Source organism: Balaenoptera musculus, chromosome 16, assembly GCF_009873245.2.
Source record: "Balaenoptera musculus isolate JJ_BM4_2016_0621 chromosome 16, mBalMus1.pri.v3, whole genome shotgun sequence".
In the NCBI taxonomy this organism is placed as follows: Eukaryota; Metazoa; Chordata; class Mammalia; order Artiodactyla; family Balaenopteridae; genus Balaenoptera; species Balaenoptera musculus.
Window position 1 is genome coordinate 79,900,035 of NC_045800.1, and position 18,181 is coordinate 79,918,215.

Below are 18,181 nucleotides of genomic sequence, written 5' to 3' on the forward strand. Positions count from 1 at the left end.
GCTGCGCGCAGGGTTTCTCCAGTTGCGGCAAGCCGGGGCTACTCTTTGTTGTGGTGCGCGGGCTTCTCATTGCAGTGGCTTCTCTTGTTGCGGAGCATGGGCTCTAGGCACATGGGCTTCAGTAGTTGTGGCTCGTGGGCTCAGTTGTTGTGGCTCGTGGGCTCTAGAATGCAGGCTCAGTAGTTGTGGCACACAGGCTTAGTTGCTCCGCGGCATGTGGGATTTTCCCGGACAAGGGCTCAAACCCATGTCCCCTGCATTGGCAGGCAGATTTCTTAACCACTGTGCCACCAGGGAAACCCTGGAATTACCCTTTTATCTTTTAAAATCAAAATATCATCCTGTCCTCTGACTCAGAATGGCTCTAAGATATGCTTGCTGAATTAATGTAGTGTCATTTTGGAAACGTAGTACCATACTCCTGCTAGCATTTGAATTCATTTCTTATAAAATTATCACTCTGCAGTTCACCACAAGGCTTCTCTGTAAAAATTTTGGTCAGAAAGCTTTGAAGTAATTTTAATGGTGTATCTTGGGCAAATATAAAAACGATGTTGATTTTTAACCTAAACAAAACACAGAAGTGTGGGAGAAAAACTTGTTTTTCTTTTTCTTTGATCTCCTAAAAGCAGGATTCCTAACATATCTCAAGGTACCAAATGAACAAGGAGAAACAAGGTGAAAAAATCAGTGCAGAGAAGAGTACAAATGAATCTCTTCCTGTGTGCATAAACCCAAGTCACTCTAAGAGTATTAAGTTTTGGAATTTTGTAATTTGAGAAATGTGTACACTAGTCCCCCCTTATACACAGGGCATTATGTTCCAAGACCCCCAATTTCAGCAGCCTGAAACCACAGCTAGTACCAAACCCTGTATATACTATGTTTATTCCTATCCATACATACTTATGATAAAGTTCAGTTCATAAATTAGGCACAGTAAGAGAGATAGAAAATATAAAATAGAACAGTTATACCAGTATACTGTCATAAAAGTTATGGGAATGTGGTCTCTCTCTCTCTCCGTTTCAATATCTTACTGTACTGTATTCACCAGTCTTCTGCTTGTGATGATGTCAGATGATAAAATGCCTGCATCATGAGATGAATGAAGTGAGCCAGTAGAATTTCCTAGAATAAGGGCATTTTAGGGAGTCTTACAGAGACAGCGGACACTTCTTGTTTGTTGTCAAAGCCATTAGTGACTCTAGCTTTGCCAATTCCAGGCTGGCCGAAGGATCCATCTCAACAACCGTGACCTCTGTAATGTAGCAGGGCATTGGTCGGGGGTAGATCCTCCAGGACTGAGACCACCAGCCATGAAATTTGCTATGGTTGATATTGTGGATGGCTTTTAGCATTTCCATTAAGCTGAAGAGGAAATGGAGGAAGTGACAGAGTGATGCAGCTCATTCAATTTAAAAAAGGCAGAAGACTCAGCCCTCGAAGTTTGAATTCTGGCCCTAGTCCAAACGTTGCAATTTTTGTCCCCAAATTCCCTTGTAGGGAAACTTGTCCCTGGGTCAAGATGTACCTGAATAATTGGGATCAAGTTGTAGAGTTGAAAAAATACTTAATTAATGTATGTCCAGTCCTTTTGGGGGTTTTGTTATTGTTGTTTGTTTGCTTGTTTTAAAGCAACTGTTAGAATTAATTTCATTTTCTTAACTTTGTGATACATTTTCCAAGGGTTAAGGTTGCATTAGCCTCATTTTAGTCTAGCTGTCTTCATATTCATGTTTAGAGGAGAGCAGGAAACACATTTATCGACTTTACCCATATGTCTTCTTATTTAATGTTCAAAACAACTCACTGAAGTATATGCCCTCTGAGCCTCATTCACAGATTAGGAATTTGAGACAAAGAGGTTAAGTATTTTCCTTGCTCAAGGTCACATAATTCATAAATGCAAATCTGGGATTTGAACTCAGCTTTGTCTAATGGGCCTGCAAAGAATTATTCTAATTCTGTTTTCTTTTTTTTTCTTACAAAGTTTTCTGAATTTTAAGTCTTTTGATAATTAGATTCTGCCAGGATGGCCTGAATAATGTGTGCTCTTTCACTTTACCATTCTCAACTTCTAAGAGTTATTCTCTTTGGACATTTCTAGTCTTATCTTTGACAACAAGAATTTTGGTATCATATGTAATCATTTAAAAATATTTATAATCTCTCCATAGCAAGGTCCCCCAAGATCTATCAAAATTGGACTTGGCTAAAAATTTATGTATACACATACGAAGTGTGTTCATAGAGCAATGCACGTACTGAAACTGAACTGCTGACATTGATAGAAGTTATTCTGTATTAGGAGGAAGAGAGACGTTCATCTTTTAAAGGCAGAATGACTCAGAAAATACAACACAACTAACATATTTTATAATTGCTCAAATATTATTTCCTCTTTGAGAACTGATAGAGATGTTTCTTTTCATAAAAAGGTACAAAATGAATTTTCCCAAAGTAAAATCTAAATTGAAATCTGTTTTCAGCATACGCCTGGGGCTAAACTAACCTTTATCAATACTTAGTTGCCTTTTCAAAAAAACAAAAACAAAAACAAAAAGGCAAAAAGAGGCAAGCTTTTTACTGCCACCTACCGGTAGAAAATGCAATCGTCTGCCAAGTGCAAGGAGGAAAGAGTTGGAGGGAGAACCTGAGCTTTGGATGGGGTGACCCTATGTCCACATTTACAGAAATTCCCCAGTGTCCTGGCATCTATCCAATTTAGCACTTGTTCTGTCCCCTTTTTCTCTCAAAACTCTGATGTGGATGATAAATTATGTGGCTATTACTGGCTCTTTCCATACATCATATAAAATACTCAGGTTAGTCTTAGACTCCCACCTAAATGCACATACACTTCTTCATTCTGAGCCCTCCTCCCAGCTCTGATCTTCCTCTTTCCTGTCTTCACAACCAAGCTTCGTGAGAAAGTAATCCGTATACCATTTCCACTTCATTACTTATTATTCTTCCCTCAGCTCACAGTACCCTAACTAGCTTAAAACTGCGAGTTACCTAGCAACATCAAATTAGTAGACACCTTTCTGTCTTTGTCTTAGTTAGTTTGGGCTGCTATAACAAAGCACCATAGATGGGATGGCTTATAAACAACAGAAATTCATTTCTCATGGTTCTGAAGGCTGGAAGTCTGAGATCAGGGTGCCAGCATGGTTGGGCTCTGGTGAGAACCGTCTTCCCGGTTGCAGACTGCCAACTTCTTGTTGTAGAAACCGGTAAAAGGGAATGACCTAGCTCTTTGGCCTCTTCTTATAAGGGCACTAATCTTGTCATGAGGGCTCCAGCCTCATGGCCTTACTACCCCCAAAAAACCCCACCTCCAAATACCATCACTGTTGGGGGTTAGATTTCAATATATGAATGTGGGGGACACATTCAGTCTATATAAGTGTTTACCTCACTTCATACAGTGACAGCACTGTTCACATTCGCTTGTCCTCCCTCCCCACCTCACCCTTGTCTTCTGTGACACTTTCTCCCGTTTTCCTCCTGTATTCTGACTTCCTCTCAGTGTCCTTTGTAATTTCCTCTTCCTCTGCTTGTACCTATAAGCTTGTGTCCCTGCTACACTATCCCTGGGTAACCACATGCCATGGATTACTACAGTTAACTTGGTAAGGATTTCTACATTCATTCACTCAGTCATTCATTCAGAAATATTTATGCAACTCCTACAAAGTGCCATGTTTTGGGATATGGCAGTGAACAAAGTGGAGGGGGAAAAGCTCCTTCTCTATGTGGGACAATTAAAAAAAAATAAGTAGATCGGACAGTATGTTAGAGGGTGATAGTGATGTAGAATAGAATAATGGAGGTTAGGAGTGGTGGGGGGAGGTTGTAATTTTCAGTGGAAAGGATGGGGAAGGGTTCCTTGAGAAGGCAGCAATTTAGCTGACTTGAAGGAGTAGAAAGAGTGAGTCATGAAGATATCTGGAGAAAGAGCTAAAGGAGCAAACAGTGCAAAGGTCCTGAGGCAGGAATGTACCTGTCATATTCAGGGGACGGCAAAGAGGCCAATATGGCTCTGGAACAAAGGCAATGAGGTGGAGGGCAATAGGGGATGAGGTTAGAGGACCTGTAGTCCATTATGAGAACTTTGGTTTCCCTGTGAGTGAACTGATGACCCTTTGCAAGATTTTAGGTTGAGAAATGGGATGGTCTTATTTACGTTTTAACAGGATCACGGTCTTAGGTCAGGTTTCCCGGGAAACAGACTCAAACTCAGGTAGTGTGCAGGAGGTTTACTGGGAACTGCTCTTGGAGACACGTATAAGGGAGTGAGGGAAGCAGGATTGGGCAGAGGAAGAAGTTGAACTGGGATGCAGTTGCAACAGAGGCCATGGTATGGTTCTTTAGTTACCCCGAATCTTTTCACCCCTATTTAACTCGTCATTGGACGCAGGTTGCCTCAGGGGAGAGAGCTGTACCCTTGGGCAAGGCAGCACCCTTCAGCTAAGAGCAGTTCCCAAAAGGAGATTCAACTGAGAGTCATCGGAAGTCCGCTCTCCGTCCAGAAAGGGGGATCTGGGTGGTACACCACTGCGTCCCCTCAGTCTACCCTTGGCACCCCTCAGCTAGACCTGGTCCATTTAGTTCCCGTCTGGATGCATTCTTCCACCTTCTGGTTGGCCCTTGCTTCCGTAGCTTGTCTCAGAGTGCAGATGACACTCCTCTTCTTCCTCTCCTGCTCCTGGTAGATACCACCACCACCCCCCCCCCCCCCCCGTCAGCCAGTCCATTCTCCACACAGCAATGTGAGCGATCCTGCTAAAACATCAGTCAGATCGTGCTACTCCTCCACTCAAAGCCATCAAGTTAGTACTCTCCATTTCAGGGTGAAAGTGAGAATCCTTTTCATGATTTATATCATCTTCTTGCTGGAGACTACATCTCTAACCTCATCCCCTGTTCTTCTCCTCCTTATTCATTCTGTTCCCCTTACACCAACCTCCATTTTGTAAGACAATTTGGTAGTATCTATTCTCCTATTCTTCTCGGAGAAGCCCTGAACAAGTAGGATAATCAAAATACAAGAGTCAAAATGCCTCAGACTGAGATGTTGAAAGAGTTCCATCTGGTGGTGGAAAAAAGGCTGTCTTCTGCAAAGATTATCTGCCACATCATTTAAATTAATTCTTAACTTAAAAGAATTCAACTATTGGCTGAAAAAGAAAGAGAAGTAATCATTTAAATAGTACACATTACTTGGACAGTGTGTGCCCTAGGCGAAGGCTGCCAAGTAGTCCTAAAACCCTTGAAAAGAATGTGATTGGTTTTTAAAGGTTTCCTAACTATTGGCCCAAAGAAGTGAACTTTATTGTTTAAGTGACTAAGCAAGATGGTTTCCTTGGGGAAGAAAGTGAATGATTGAAGAGCTGCAGGGAAACATTAATGACAAAGAATTAGGAGAAAAAAATCCACAGATTTTTGCATACACAAAATGACACATACTATGCTTTTTTGGCTATTTAAGAGATATTCAAGGGTAAGTTTTCCTTCGCTGTTGGCAAATAAGAATTGGACCCTGTTTTAAAAAAATGGGCAGAGGATCTGAATAGACATTTTTCCAAAGAAGGCATGTAGATGGCCAACAGGTACATGGAAAGGCGATCAACATCACTAATCATAAGGGAAATGCAAATCAAAACCACAATGGAATGTCACCTCATACCTGTTAGAATGGCTTTCATCAAAAAGACAAGGAGTAACAAGTGTTGGCGAGGACGTGGAGAAAAGGGAACCCTTGTGCACTGTTGGTGAGAATGTAAATTGATGCAGCCACTATGGAAAACAGTATAGAGATTCCTCAAAAAATTAAAAATAGAACTATCATATGATCCAGCAATGCCACTTCTGGGTATTTATCCAAACCCTGAGTTGTCAGATGATGGTTAGCATTTTTTAGCAACGAAGTATTTTTTAATTAAGGAATGAATATTGTTTTTTTAGGGATAACGCTATTGCACACTTAACAGGCTACAGTATAGTGTAAACATAACTTTTATATGCACTGGGAAACCAGAAAATTCATAGGACTCGCTTTAGTGCGATACTTGATTTGCTGCAGTGGTCTGGAACAGAAACCACAACATCTCTGAGGTATGCCTGTATTGATCAGATCTCATGGTTAGAAATATCCTAAAATATGGGAAAAATGAAAATATTGATTATTTGAATTCATAAAAATTTTAAATGTTTTATGTCCAAAAAGTCATAAAATTAAAAGACAAGAAAAATGAGAAAAATATTTTCAACAAATATAATGGATTAATATCCTTAATATATAAAGGGCTCTTACAAATAGGTAAGAGGGAAAATACACAGATAATTTACAGAAGAAGAAACAGAAGCACCTAATAAACATAAAAATATTTAATCTCACTAATGAAAAAACGTTTCGCCCCTTGAATTAGAAAAGAATTTTTTTTAAATGCTAAGGTAGGTAGGATGAGATAGAAATGTACTTGTTAAAGGCAGACATACACATTGATACAATGCCAGTATGTACAAAGAGCCTTAGAATAATATTTAAAAAGGAAATCATCTGAAGTGGGGGTAAAGTATTATGCACAGAAGTGCCAGTATTATTTATTATAGTAGAAAAATGGAAACAACCTATACATCCAGTAAGAGGAGAACAGGTAAGAAATTATAGTGTGAACAAATGATTGTACAGTTAAGTTATATTTTCTAAGACTACTAATTAAATGAGAAAATGCTTATGTTCTATGTTAGGTGAAAATAAATGGATATAAATTTGTATTTACAGTCTGATTGCAAATATTTTTTAATGGAAAAAAGCAATATATGATTGGTATTTGGTGTGATTTAATTTCTTCTTTATATTCTTCTGAATTTTCCAAATTCCTGTTTATAATTATGTATTACTTTTGTAGTCAGAAAAAAAAAAAATCCTCCTCAGAGCCTGCAGGATAAAATCTAAATTCCTTAGCATAGCACATGATGATCACCTCCTCACCATTCCCCAGTCCTAACTTTCTTAAGGTCCTACCAGATTGCTTGCATTTCCCTAATTGCCATGTCATCACTGTCTCGGGGTTGTCTTTTTTTTTTTTTTTTTTCCCTCGGCATCTGGGGGGGTTGTCTTTATTATTTATTTATTTTTGCCTAGGATGCTCTTGAATGCCCTTCCCACCCTCTGGTCCCTTTTATTTCAATCCGGCAGCCACTCCTTGGGGTGGGTCAGATAACTCCTCCTTTGTGCTGCCATCATTCTCTGTGATTCCTTTCTCATAGCCCTTCTCACACTTAATTGCAATCAGAGTGACCAACCCCCTTTGGTTTGCCTCTCCCTAATTCTAATTCTCTGTTAACTTGTTCACTCCACAGACTGTTTACATTATCTCTGGGTTTTACATTTTTTATTCTTTCCATTATATGGATTGCCTCTCTTACGATCTTTACCCACTAACGTTTTTCAGGTGGTAAGAGATAACAAGTAGGTGGAATGATGACTGATGATCCTATCAACAGTTGATACAGGCAGCTCCCACTGTGGTGAGAGATGAAGATGCTAAAAAGGCCTGTCAGGTGCCAGTGAAGTTTCCTTCATAGGTTAAATCGTCTTGGTAATTGGAAGGAACATTGTGATTAGTTAATATATTAGGATGGTTTTCTTTATTCCTCCCTTTAGTGCTCCTTGTAATTCTGAACAGTTGTTTAAATACTGCTATTTAATACTGCAACCTGCCCCATGTCAGTCCCACATTCCCAATTCCCGTACCCTGCTCTACTTTTCGTATTTTCTGTAGCAATTACCATCTTCCACGTGCCAGTAAAATGTATTTCTTTATTATATCTATAGTCTGTAATCTGCCCCTGCTGCCACCATCACAGGACAAGGACCTTTGTTTTGTTCATCAGTTTATCCCAAGCACCTACAAAAATGCCTGGCACATAATAGGAGCGCCATAAGTATCTGATGAATTAATAGATCTGCCTAAATTGGGGATTATTCCTCTTTTGGGGTTAACTCATTATAAACCTTTAATCACAAAATGAAAATTTTAGGATTTCAAGAGAGGCATTTTAATACTTTTCTTGAGGATAAAAAACAGGACACCCTTAGGGACAACCAATAATTACTTTCTTGACAATTTCTTTACTTGAAATGTAGAAAGCAGGTTAGCATAGTTTCTAAACAAAGAAGAACTTCTAACAGGGAGTATGTAGACATTACGTATTCTTCCTTATTGCAATGTGTAAACATTCTGGGAAAAGGGCGCACGGATCTTGGGGACATTTGCTCAGGAGCCACAAAGATCACAGCCTACTAATTCCATGTTTCCCACAAGAATGACAAATTGTTCTTCATTGTCTTCAGGGTATTCAGGGGCCATGGAGAATACGTAGGGGCCCTGAAGACTCCCAAAACTATTTACAAACAGTATTGTTTCTCATATTTGCATAACATACTGCCACAGCCAACAGCCGCCTCTAAGATGACCCCCAATCACCCTTGCCTCCTGGTATTCACAACCTTCTGTGGTCCCTCCCACAGTGAATCAGGGCTGGTCTGTGTTGACTGCAGAAGTGACAGTGTGTGTCTTCCAAGCATTCATCATAAAAGGCATTGCACCATCTCCGCCGGTCTCTTGGGTCTCCAACTCTTGGGGAAGCAAGTCGCCATGGTGTGGGGACTCTAAAGCAGCTCATTGGAGGGACTTTCCTAGTGGTCCAGTGGGTAGGACTCTGAGCTCCCAATGCAGGGGGCCTGGGTTCGATCCCTGGTCGGGGAACTAGATCCCACATGCATGCTGCATCTCAGAGTTCGCATGCTGCAACTAAGAAGCCCGAATGCCACAACTAAAGATCCCACATGCTGCAACTAAGACCTGCATGCTGCAGCCAAAATAAATAAATAATAAATATTTTTTAAAATAATAAAGCAGCTCACTGGAGAGACCTACTTAGAGAGGAGCTTAAAGAGGCGGAAAGGCAGTACCAACTTGCCAGCCATGGAAGTGAGCCACCTAGGAAGTGGATTCTCCAGCACCAGTCAAGACTTCAGATGACGACCGCCCCAGCTGACATCTGCCTGCAACTTTATGGGAGACCCTGAACAAAAATTTAGCTCTCCAATTCCTGGCCCACAGAAATTGTGAGACATAATAAATGATTATTGTCATTTTAAGAGTTTGGGAGTAATTTGTTAGGTAGCAATAGATAACCAATGAATATACAAATCTCTTTAAAGGGGAAAAGTTACTTCTGACCCCTTATTAATTAAATTATTTTTATTATTTTACTTGAACAGTACAAACATACAGTAGTAACTCTTTAGGCTTATAGCTTTTATACAACTTATAAGAAATTTTAAAATTAAATATAATACAGGCCATATTACAAAACAATCAAATAAAAAGTAATTTTAATTTCTGCTGAAATTAAATTGCCACTCGAGGGGACTATGACGGTGCCTAAGACGTCTCCTCCTGGACTGTTCAGTGACTTGAACCAATTACCCTTTTTTCCTTAAGCCTGTTTGAAGTGGATTTTCTGTGGCTTTCAACCAAGACTTTCCCCAACAATCTAGTTAACTTCTGTTTCCACAATTTGGGAAAACTTAAAAAGCAAATAAACGGAACACCACAAGCCAGGCGCTCATCTTCCTCCTCTCCTCCGTCTTAACATCGGTACCTTGACCGTCTCGCCCCTTCACCCACACGGCCTCAACCAGGGCACTCGTGCGTTTGGCCACAGGTGGGTGCGAGGGTTCAAGTCCTCGGGCCAGTGGGCAGTACTTTATCCTTAAGGAGCGCTGCAGGGGTCCTGCCCACAGGTGCTTCGGATCCCGCGTCCTCTCGGCCCTCCCGGCTCACGTCCTGTAGCAGGTGTGCGTGCGCCTCGTTCTACTCGCAACTTTCCAGCGCTGGTTGGACACCCGGGCACGTGAAATTTTACCCTCGATTGGACCGTCGCTGTGGTACTCCACAGCTTGATCCCCTGGGCGCGGTCTTACTCATCCTGAGTTGCTAGAGGACAGGACCGGGCAAAGAGCCGGGTACACACTGCACCAGAACTAATATACTCGATGATTCACAGCTGAAGGCAACTGGGCTGCCTCGCCCCGATCTCCGGCGTCCGCAAGATCCCATCTCCCACACAAGGCTAGCATTCGGCATAAGGAAGCTCCTGCGTGATTTTAAAAAGCCTTCCCTTAGATCTCCCTTTCAATCTTGGGCAATCAGCACCTTCCACCTCAGCTGTGTTTCCCTCCCGGGTGGGGGCGGCCCCGAAGCGCGGGGTCGCCCGGCACTACCTCCCTTCGGCCGCCGGGGGGCAGTAGACGTCGAAAAAGGTTGCGCATGCTTTGTGTGGGGCCTCGCGCTCTGCCTCCGCAACCGCCGAGTGACGGAGGCGAGTGCGTGCGGTTATGGGAAGTGTGGTTTTCCAGTCACTGGATCACTGGGGCACTCCCTGCTTGATCCCAGAGCGGGACTTCAGCTCCCGGCTGGCCGACGAGAGCGGGAGGGGACGCGAGGGAAGGGGGCGGGGCGAGCGAGAGAAAAGGTGGGCGGGGCCGGGGGAGGCCCAGGGGAGGGGGCGGGGCTCCGCCCGGCTGAGCCGCTGCCGCTGGTGGTCTGAGGAAGCCGAGGCGCGGGGCCCGAAGCCGAGAGGAACCTGGACGGCGTCGGGCGCGAGGGCGGGCGTCCCCGGAGTCGTAGCGCGGGAGTCGGCCGCCGGCACTCGGCCTCCCTACTTGCAGGTTCCCTCCGGGGACGCGGGAGAGCCCGGAGCGCGGCGGGGGTGCGAGGTGGAGCAGGCGGGGGCGGCCAATGCGAAACTGGCTGGTGCTGCTGTGCCCGTGTGTGCTCGGGGCCGCGCTGCACCTCTGGCTGCGGCTGCGCTCCCCGCCGCCCGCCCGCGCCTCGGGGGCCGGCCGGGCAGGTGAGGTCCTGGGGCCGGGCGGGGCGGGCCGGGCGGCCGCGAGCGGGGGGGGGGAGGTCGGCTCCGAGCCTCCCGGCGGCTTCCTTCGCGGAGCTCCGCCGGGAGTCCCGGGCGGGGGGAGGCCCGACACGACGGTCCGCCGATGAAACAAACGGCCCTTTTCATCCTCGAGGCGTTAATATCAGGCAAACTTGAGGGCGCTTTTCTCGTTTCGCGTCTCGGCCGCTTCTCACCTCCCCGCGTTTCTTAATGGCCACAAAGCCGGTGCCCGCGACTGCAAGCCCTCCGGCTGTCCCCAGGCCTGGCCCGAGTCTCCCGGCGCCTGCCCGCCTGCCCGGGGAGCAAAGCCCCGCGTGTCCTTCAGCCGCAAGCGGCAGCTGCTCACGCCCGGGGTCGGACTACCAGGTTGCTTTCTTCCTCCCCAGGTGTTGGTCTTATTCGGTCAAGACTTTTGAGGTCTTCGGGCCGTGGATCACGTTTGTGCGTGTTTTAAAAGGTGGCTGGGTTTTGCTTTTTTTTTTCCTGGGTTTTGCTTTTAAGGAATAACTTTGCTTTGAGAGTATACTGTACTTTGTGTTCCTTGAAAACTGTGATGTAAGTCGGTTGAACAGATCGAGGCATGGCTGCGAGTGGAGTTGTTCCTGGGAACTTGGTTTGCAAAAGCCTGCGAGTGAAATATACACGAAAATATCAAGTTCTTTAATGGTCTTCCCCATTTGCTCTAAAAGTTATTCTCTCGTGAGAAAGAAACCTTTGTTCATGTTCACATCACAGCCTGAGAAATAGAATGCTGTGCCCACAGCCCAGGGGGTTTTCTGTTGTTGTTAATGAATTCCACCGCTCTTAAGACGTCTTCAGGTTTCCCTTTTTTTCTTGTCTTCTTTTTTAAGGGCTTGCCCTAGGACGTGTAATGAAGCCTAGAAGGCTGTTTTAAAGATGAGGTAATAGTCGTTTTTGGTTTTTAACTACGTTGGGAGTTTTTTTCTTACCACTTCTCCCCAAGACAGTTGTTTTCTTATGCAATACTTTTAAGAATTAGAGTTGAATATTTGCAATTCTGAGATGGCTCTCTGCCTTAACTTAGAAGTAGAAAGTACAGAAACTAATTTGGCAATCCTCAATGCAATCTCACTGTTATAATTGGAGTTCTTTATTCTGGTAACCGTCTCTTAAAATCCTTTTCTATTAGAGAAGCCACAAGTTCTTTGAAAAGGCTGTTTGTGTGACCTGAATGGAATTAAGATACTATTTAAATGATTTAATCAAAGTGCAGTGTTACAGGGCATTTAACTTAACAGGTTAGGATTTTTTTTGTTTGTTTTGTTTTTTAGAGTCTTGTAAATGGAGCTGAGGAAAGTGCTATAGCTATATAGTGCTCTGTAACACCTGTTGGGTTTTGCATTTTACAAGTTTCTTTTCTGTCTGATGAGTGAGCTCTACTGGAATTTACTTGTAGAGCATACTTAGGATATTTATGATCTAAATATCTTTTAGGGTCCATAAACAAGTGAAAACCGTACGTTCAAGCGGAAAACTTAGTAGGCCTCCCTGACAATTTCTTAGTTTTTTTAAATTTATTTTTTATGTTTTTATACAATTTTAAAAGGTTACTTTGCATTTACAGTTATTACAAAATATTGGCTCTGTTCCCTGTGTTGTACAACACATCCTTGAGCCTATCTTACACCCAGTAGTTTGTCCCTCTCACTCCTCCACCCCTATATTGCCCCTCCGCCCTCCACTGGTAACCACTAATTTGTTCTTTACATCTGTGAGCCTGCTGCTTTTTTGTTATATTCGCTGGTTTGTTATATCTTTTAGATTCCACGTGTAAGTGATATCATACAGGATTTGTCCTTCTCTGACTTATTTCACTTACCATAATGCCCTCCAAATCCATCCATGTTGCTGCAAATGGCAAAACTTCTTTCTTTTTTAAGGCTGAGTAGTATTTCATCGTGTGTATATATATCACATCTTCTTTATCCATTCATCTGTTGATGGACACTTAGGTTGTTTCCATATCTTGGTAATTGTAAATAATGCTGCTGTGAACATTAGGGTGCATGTATCTTTTGGAATTAGTGTTTTTGGTTTTTTTTAGGTTATATAACTGGGAGTGGAATTGCTGGGCCACATGGTAGTTTTTTGAGGAATCTCCGTACTGTTTTCCACAGTGGCTGCACCAGTTTACATTCTTACCAACAGCGTACAAGGGTTCCCTTTTCTCCACATCCTCCCCAGTATTTGTGTTCTTTTTGATCATGGCCATTCTGACAGGTGTGAGGTGATGTCTCATTGTGGTTTTGATTTGCATTTCCCTGATGACTAGGGATGTTGAGCATCTTTTCATGTGCCTGTTGGTCATCTGCATTTCCTCTTTGGAAAAGTGTCTGTTCATTTCTTCTGCCCATTTTTTAATCGGGTTGTTTGTTTTTTTGATGTTGAGTTGTATGAGCTGTTTATATATGTTGGATGTTAATCACTCATCAGTCATATCATTTGCAAATATTATCTCCCATTTGGCAGGTTGTCTTCCTGTTTCTATCGGTGGTTTCCTTTGCTGTGCAAAAGCTTTTAAGTTTAATTAGGTCCCATTTGTTTAATTCTGCTTTTATTTCCTTTATCTTAGGAGATGGATCCAAAAGCGTATTGCTGCGATTTATGTCAAAGAGTGTTCTGCCAATTTTTTCCTCAAGGAGTTTTATAGTATCCAGTCTTATATTTACATCTTTAATCCATTTTGAGTTTATTTTTGTATATGGTGTTAGAGAATGTTCTAATTTTATTTTTTTACATGTAGCAGTGCAGTTTTCCCAGCAGCACTTATTGAAGAGACTGTCTTTTCCCCATTGTCTATTCTTGCTTCCTTTGTCATAGATTAATGGACCATAAGTGTGTGGGTTTATTTCTGGGCTCTCTGTTCTGTTCCATTGACGTATGTGTCTGTTTTTGTGCCAGTACCATACCATTTCGATTACTGTAGTTTTGTAGTATAGTCTGAAGTCAGGGGGCCTGATTCCTCTAGCTCTGTTCTTCTTTCTCAAGATTGTTTTGTCTATTTGGGGTCTTTTGTGTTTCCATACACATTTTAAAATTATTTGTTCTAGTTCTGGAAGCTTTGTGGCTTCATGTCCAACCCTTTTGCCCTTTGCCTGTGTGCCTGGAGCCAGTCCCACCATGCTCACATTTTCTCCTGTAGTGCTCACAGCTCCCAGCCCCAGTGACATTCCCTTTCCCTGAGTCTGCACGGGGTCTCTTTTGTGCTTCCTTCCCCTCAGGTAGCCAGTCTTCCCCTGGGCCACTCCTGGACGTGAGGGGGTTACCTCTTCCCAGTGTTTTTTATTCCTGTGGGGCTCACCTAAAAGTATTAAAAGTAACTTTGTAAAAAAAATGTTTCTTCTTTTTGAGATAAGTTTTTCCCCCTCCGTTAGTGTTTCAGTGATACCGTATCTGCTGTCCTGTGAGACCAGGCTAGATTAAGGAAACTAGGAAGTAGACCTTGGAAAGGGCAGGGCTGTCGGTGAGGAGATCAGTACTAGTTGTGTAAATTAACTTTGACTTTAGATGGATATTGTGCATCTAGTCAAATAATAAATTAAATAGAGTATTTAATCTAAGTGAAACCTTGCAGAGTCCTAACTTTCGTTTTGCACTTTTGGTACTTTCAAAACTAAAAACAGTAGAAGCATCTTGATTGCTAAAATTTCCTACAAATTCTTTTCTCATTGTGTTGTCACCAGTTCAAACCAAAAAATTGGAGCAGTTTTACATTTTAGCCCTTATCCCTTAAGCCTAGAGTGAGAGAGAAAACCCAAGACTTTGTTAAGTATTCTTCCCTTGAATTTACATTTTAAATTTTGTTTTTGTTCTCTTTTCTCTCCTGCCTCTTTGTCTGTCTTCAGTCTCATTAAGTCGTGGCAGTATTTTTCCAAAGGGAGATTTACCTCCCCTGAATGTTAAAAAAGGCCCTCTGACTTGCAGTTGATTCTACAAATATTTGAGAGCCTCCTCTGTGCCAACTCCTGTTGTAGGTGTGGGATTACAGCAGTAATCAAGATAAAGTCCCTGCCCTCATGCAGTTTACAGTTCAAAAGGGAAGGCAGAACATAAGAAAATAATTATTAAATATCATAGGGGAGAGTGATAAGTGTGGTGACGAAAATAAAGCAGTGTAAGAGGATAGAGAATGATGTGCTGCTGTTTTAAATAGAGAGGTAAGGGACTTCCCTGGTGGCGCAGTGGTTAAGAATCCACCTGCCAGTCCAGGGCACACGGGTTTGAGCCCTGGTCCGGGAAGATCCCACATGCCGCGGAGCAACTAAGCCCGTGCGCCACAACTACTGAGCCTGCGCTCTAGAGCCCGCGAGCCACAGCTACTGAGCCCACACACCTAGAGCCCGAGCTCCGCAACAAGAGAAGCCACCGCGACGAGAAGCCTGTGCACGGCAACGAAAGAGTAGCCCCCGCTCGCTGCAGCTGGAGAAAGCCCGCGCGCAGCAACAAAGACCCAACAGAGCCAAAAATAAATAAATTTATAAATAAATCAGTAGAGAGGTCAGGGGAGGCCGCTCTAAAGAGGTCATAGTTGGGCAGGAACCTGAATGCATGAATGAAGTGTGTCAGTTGTGTTAGTACGTGGTACTATTCTAAAGTAGTAGCTCACCTTGAACAGGTGAAACCCAGTCAGGGAGAACAGCTGCTGAAGAGCCAGCAGATCGCCTGTTGTGAAATCCAGCACAGCTAGGGGGTGAGGAGAGGAAAATGGAGGTGGAGACAGCCATTTGGGCTAGGGAATAAAGATACAGGATATCTCAATGATAACGTATTGATTTGGGGTTATGCCTTAGCAGGAATTATTTAATAGTTAATTTAGAAAAATGATGTACCAAAAGAGGCTTCTCTTTCTAGGATATTTTGAAAGAAGGAAACCAAAGAGAAAGGAAAGAAACGGATCCATTCAACAAATGCTTAGAGCAGTAGGTATTGAGTCCCTGCTCTCAAGGTGCTCGCAGTTTGTTAAATGGAAACCGACATGGGGCAAGCAGAAGGTCAAAGACAAATTGAGCTTGCTTTGCAGTTTCGCCTAGGGCTGCCTCGTCCAAAATGATCGCTATATGCTAATCTGGTCTCTGTGCTTCAGTTTCCTTATTTATAAAATGATGACCTCACGGGGTTATTGTGAAGATTCAGTTAATAAAACACCCAGAACAGTGCCTGATTCCTCGTGAGCACTCTGAATTTTAGAGAGGAATGGTAGTGTGGAGGTGGCTGATGTCCTTGCTGGTGAGGTGTTTGGGGAGGTACCTGAAATTGGTGAGAGCACGCTGGTAGTGTGTATAGTGATTGTCCTTATCAGTAGATATGTGGTGAACTTGCATGTTTTCTTCATTTCCAAGATTCCTGCCTGTTTGTGGTTGGTGTCATGTGAGACATGCACACGAGAGTGGAAATTTTAGTCTAATTTTTAAGAATCTTTGGGCTTATTTTGAGCAGTCAGTTTTGGAGTCTTTAATAAACTTTTGGATGTCCACTTTCAGTGCAGAGTCTAGCAGGTTGCCAGACTCTCAGGATATACCACGTATTAAAGAAGAGAAATGGTCATTGCCTTCAGGGAGCTTGTGTGGGGTTTTAATTATTCTTGACAGTATGAAGATTTGTTTATTGCTATGTATTTGCCGTCTAAAGCAGTGAACATAGGAGGTGCTCAGTCTTGAAGGAATGAATCAAGAGGAGAAAACTGGGAAAGTATGAATGAATTTGTCACCAATAGATCGTTCACATTCCATGATTTACATTTTTTTCTTATAAAAGTAAAATTTTTTATAGAAAAGCTTTGAAATTATTTTTTAAAAAGGAAAGAAAAATGATCTATACTGGGCAATTTTTGAATGTATCAATACATGTAAAACATGGGGGAATTATTTAGTATTAAAAATTTTTTTTTGATATATAATGTACATTCAGAAAAGTGCACGTAAATGTGAGCTTGATGTAGTTTCACAAACTGAATCACCCAGCTAATCAGCACCCAAATTAAAAACAGAAAAACTACCAACACCTTAGAAGCTTCCATTATGCTCCCTTCTTATCGCTGCCAGGAGTGGTACGCATGATCCTGATCTTTAGTGGCAGAGATTTGCCTGCTTTGTACTTTATGTAAATAGAACCAAATAGTATGTACATAGTTCTTACAGCCTGCTTATCTTACTTAATAAGATGTAGAACAGCATTTAATGAAATGTTTAAAACAATTTTAATGGCTGTATAGTATTCTAGCATATAGATACACCATAATTTATGTAACTGATGCCTTATTTGTGCATTCATGTATTTTGCAGTTTTTCACTGTTAAGAAACGACACTGTGATGAATAGAGATCTTTTAGTGCATCACTGATTATTTCCTTAGCCTATATTCTTAGCCAAGGACAAAAGTTATACAATTCTGAGGTATTTGACGTATATTGGCAAAATTTCCTGCAGAATACTATACCAACTTACATTGCTATTAGCAGCATAGGAGAGTAGCCATTTCCTTGAAATAACTGCCTCTATCAAAACATCAGTCATTTGGGTATTATCATTTAAGAAAATATTTGTCAGTTTGAATGTAGGAGAAAACTGGTGTCTTATTATTGCTGTAATTCAAACTTGACTCTTAGTGAAGTTGAACCATTTTTTAATAGGTTTGTTGGCTATTTGCATTTCTTTTTCTGTGAATTGTCTTTATTCTTTGTCTCATGTTCACTTCTTAGTTTTTTTGTTGTTTTTGTTTCCTGTTTTCAGACACCAGAATCAAACTAGGTACCCTGTACTTGCAACATTGAGCAGAGGATGATGAAAGTGTAGGGGGGGGAACTGGAAAGCTGGGCAGCATTCTTACACAGCATCCACTTTGAGGAGTTTTTGTTTGTTTGTTTGTTGGTTGGTTTGTTTAATCTTGGCTGTGCCACGTGGCTTGCGGGATCACGGTTCCCCAACCAGGGATCGAACCTGGGCCACAGCAGTGAAAGTGGCGAATCCTAACCACTAGACCACCAGGGAACTCCCCACTTTGAGTTTTACACTGTGTGACACACTACTCACAGGTCTGTTGGACTGATTTACATTGATGGTATGTGGCAGAAGAAACCAATATTTTTTAAAATTGAGATATAATTGACAAATTACATTAGTTTCAGGTGTGCAGCATCATGATTTGATACACGTATGTATTCTCTAATGATCACCACAGTATGTATAGT

At 42.3% G+C, this 18,181-nt stretch overlaps 1 protein-coding gene across 3 annotated transcripts in view; it reads left to right on the plus strand.

Moving 5' to 3' along the window:
• Positions 1 to 10,555: 10,555 nt before the first annotated feature.
• Positions 10,556 to 18,181, plus strand: part of B3GALNT2 (beta-1,3-N-acetylgalactosaminyltransferase 2) — a 51,897-nt gene continuing 44,271 nt past the window's right edge. The window contains exon 1 of one of the 3 annotated variants that reach the window (XM_036827935.1): positions 10,556 to 10,935. In XM_036827935.1, coding sequence (XP_036683830.1) covers positions 10,824 to 10,935 — 112 coding nt within the window. In that variant the 5' untranslated portion in view covers positions 10,556 to 10,823. The remainder of the gene's footprint in view (positions 10,936 to 18,181) is intronic. The other 2 variants (XM_036827934.1, XM_036827933.1) reach the window with 2 other exon arrangements.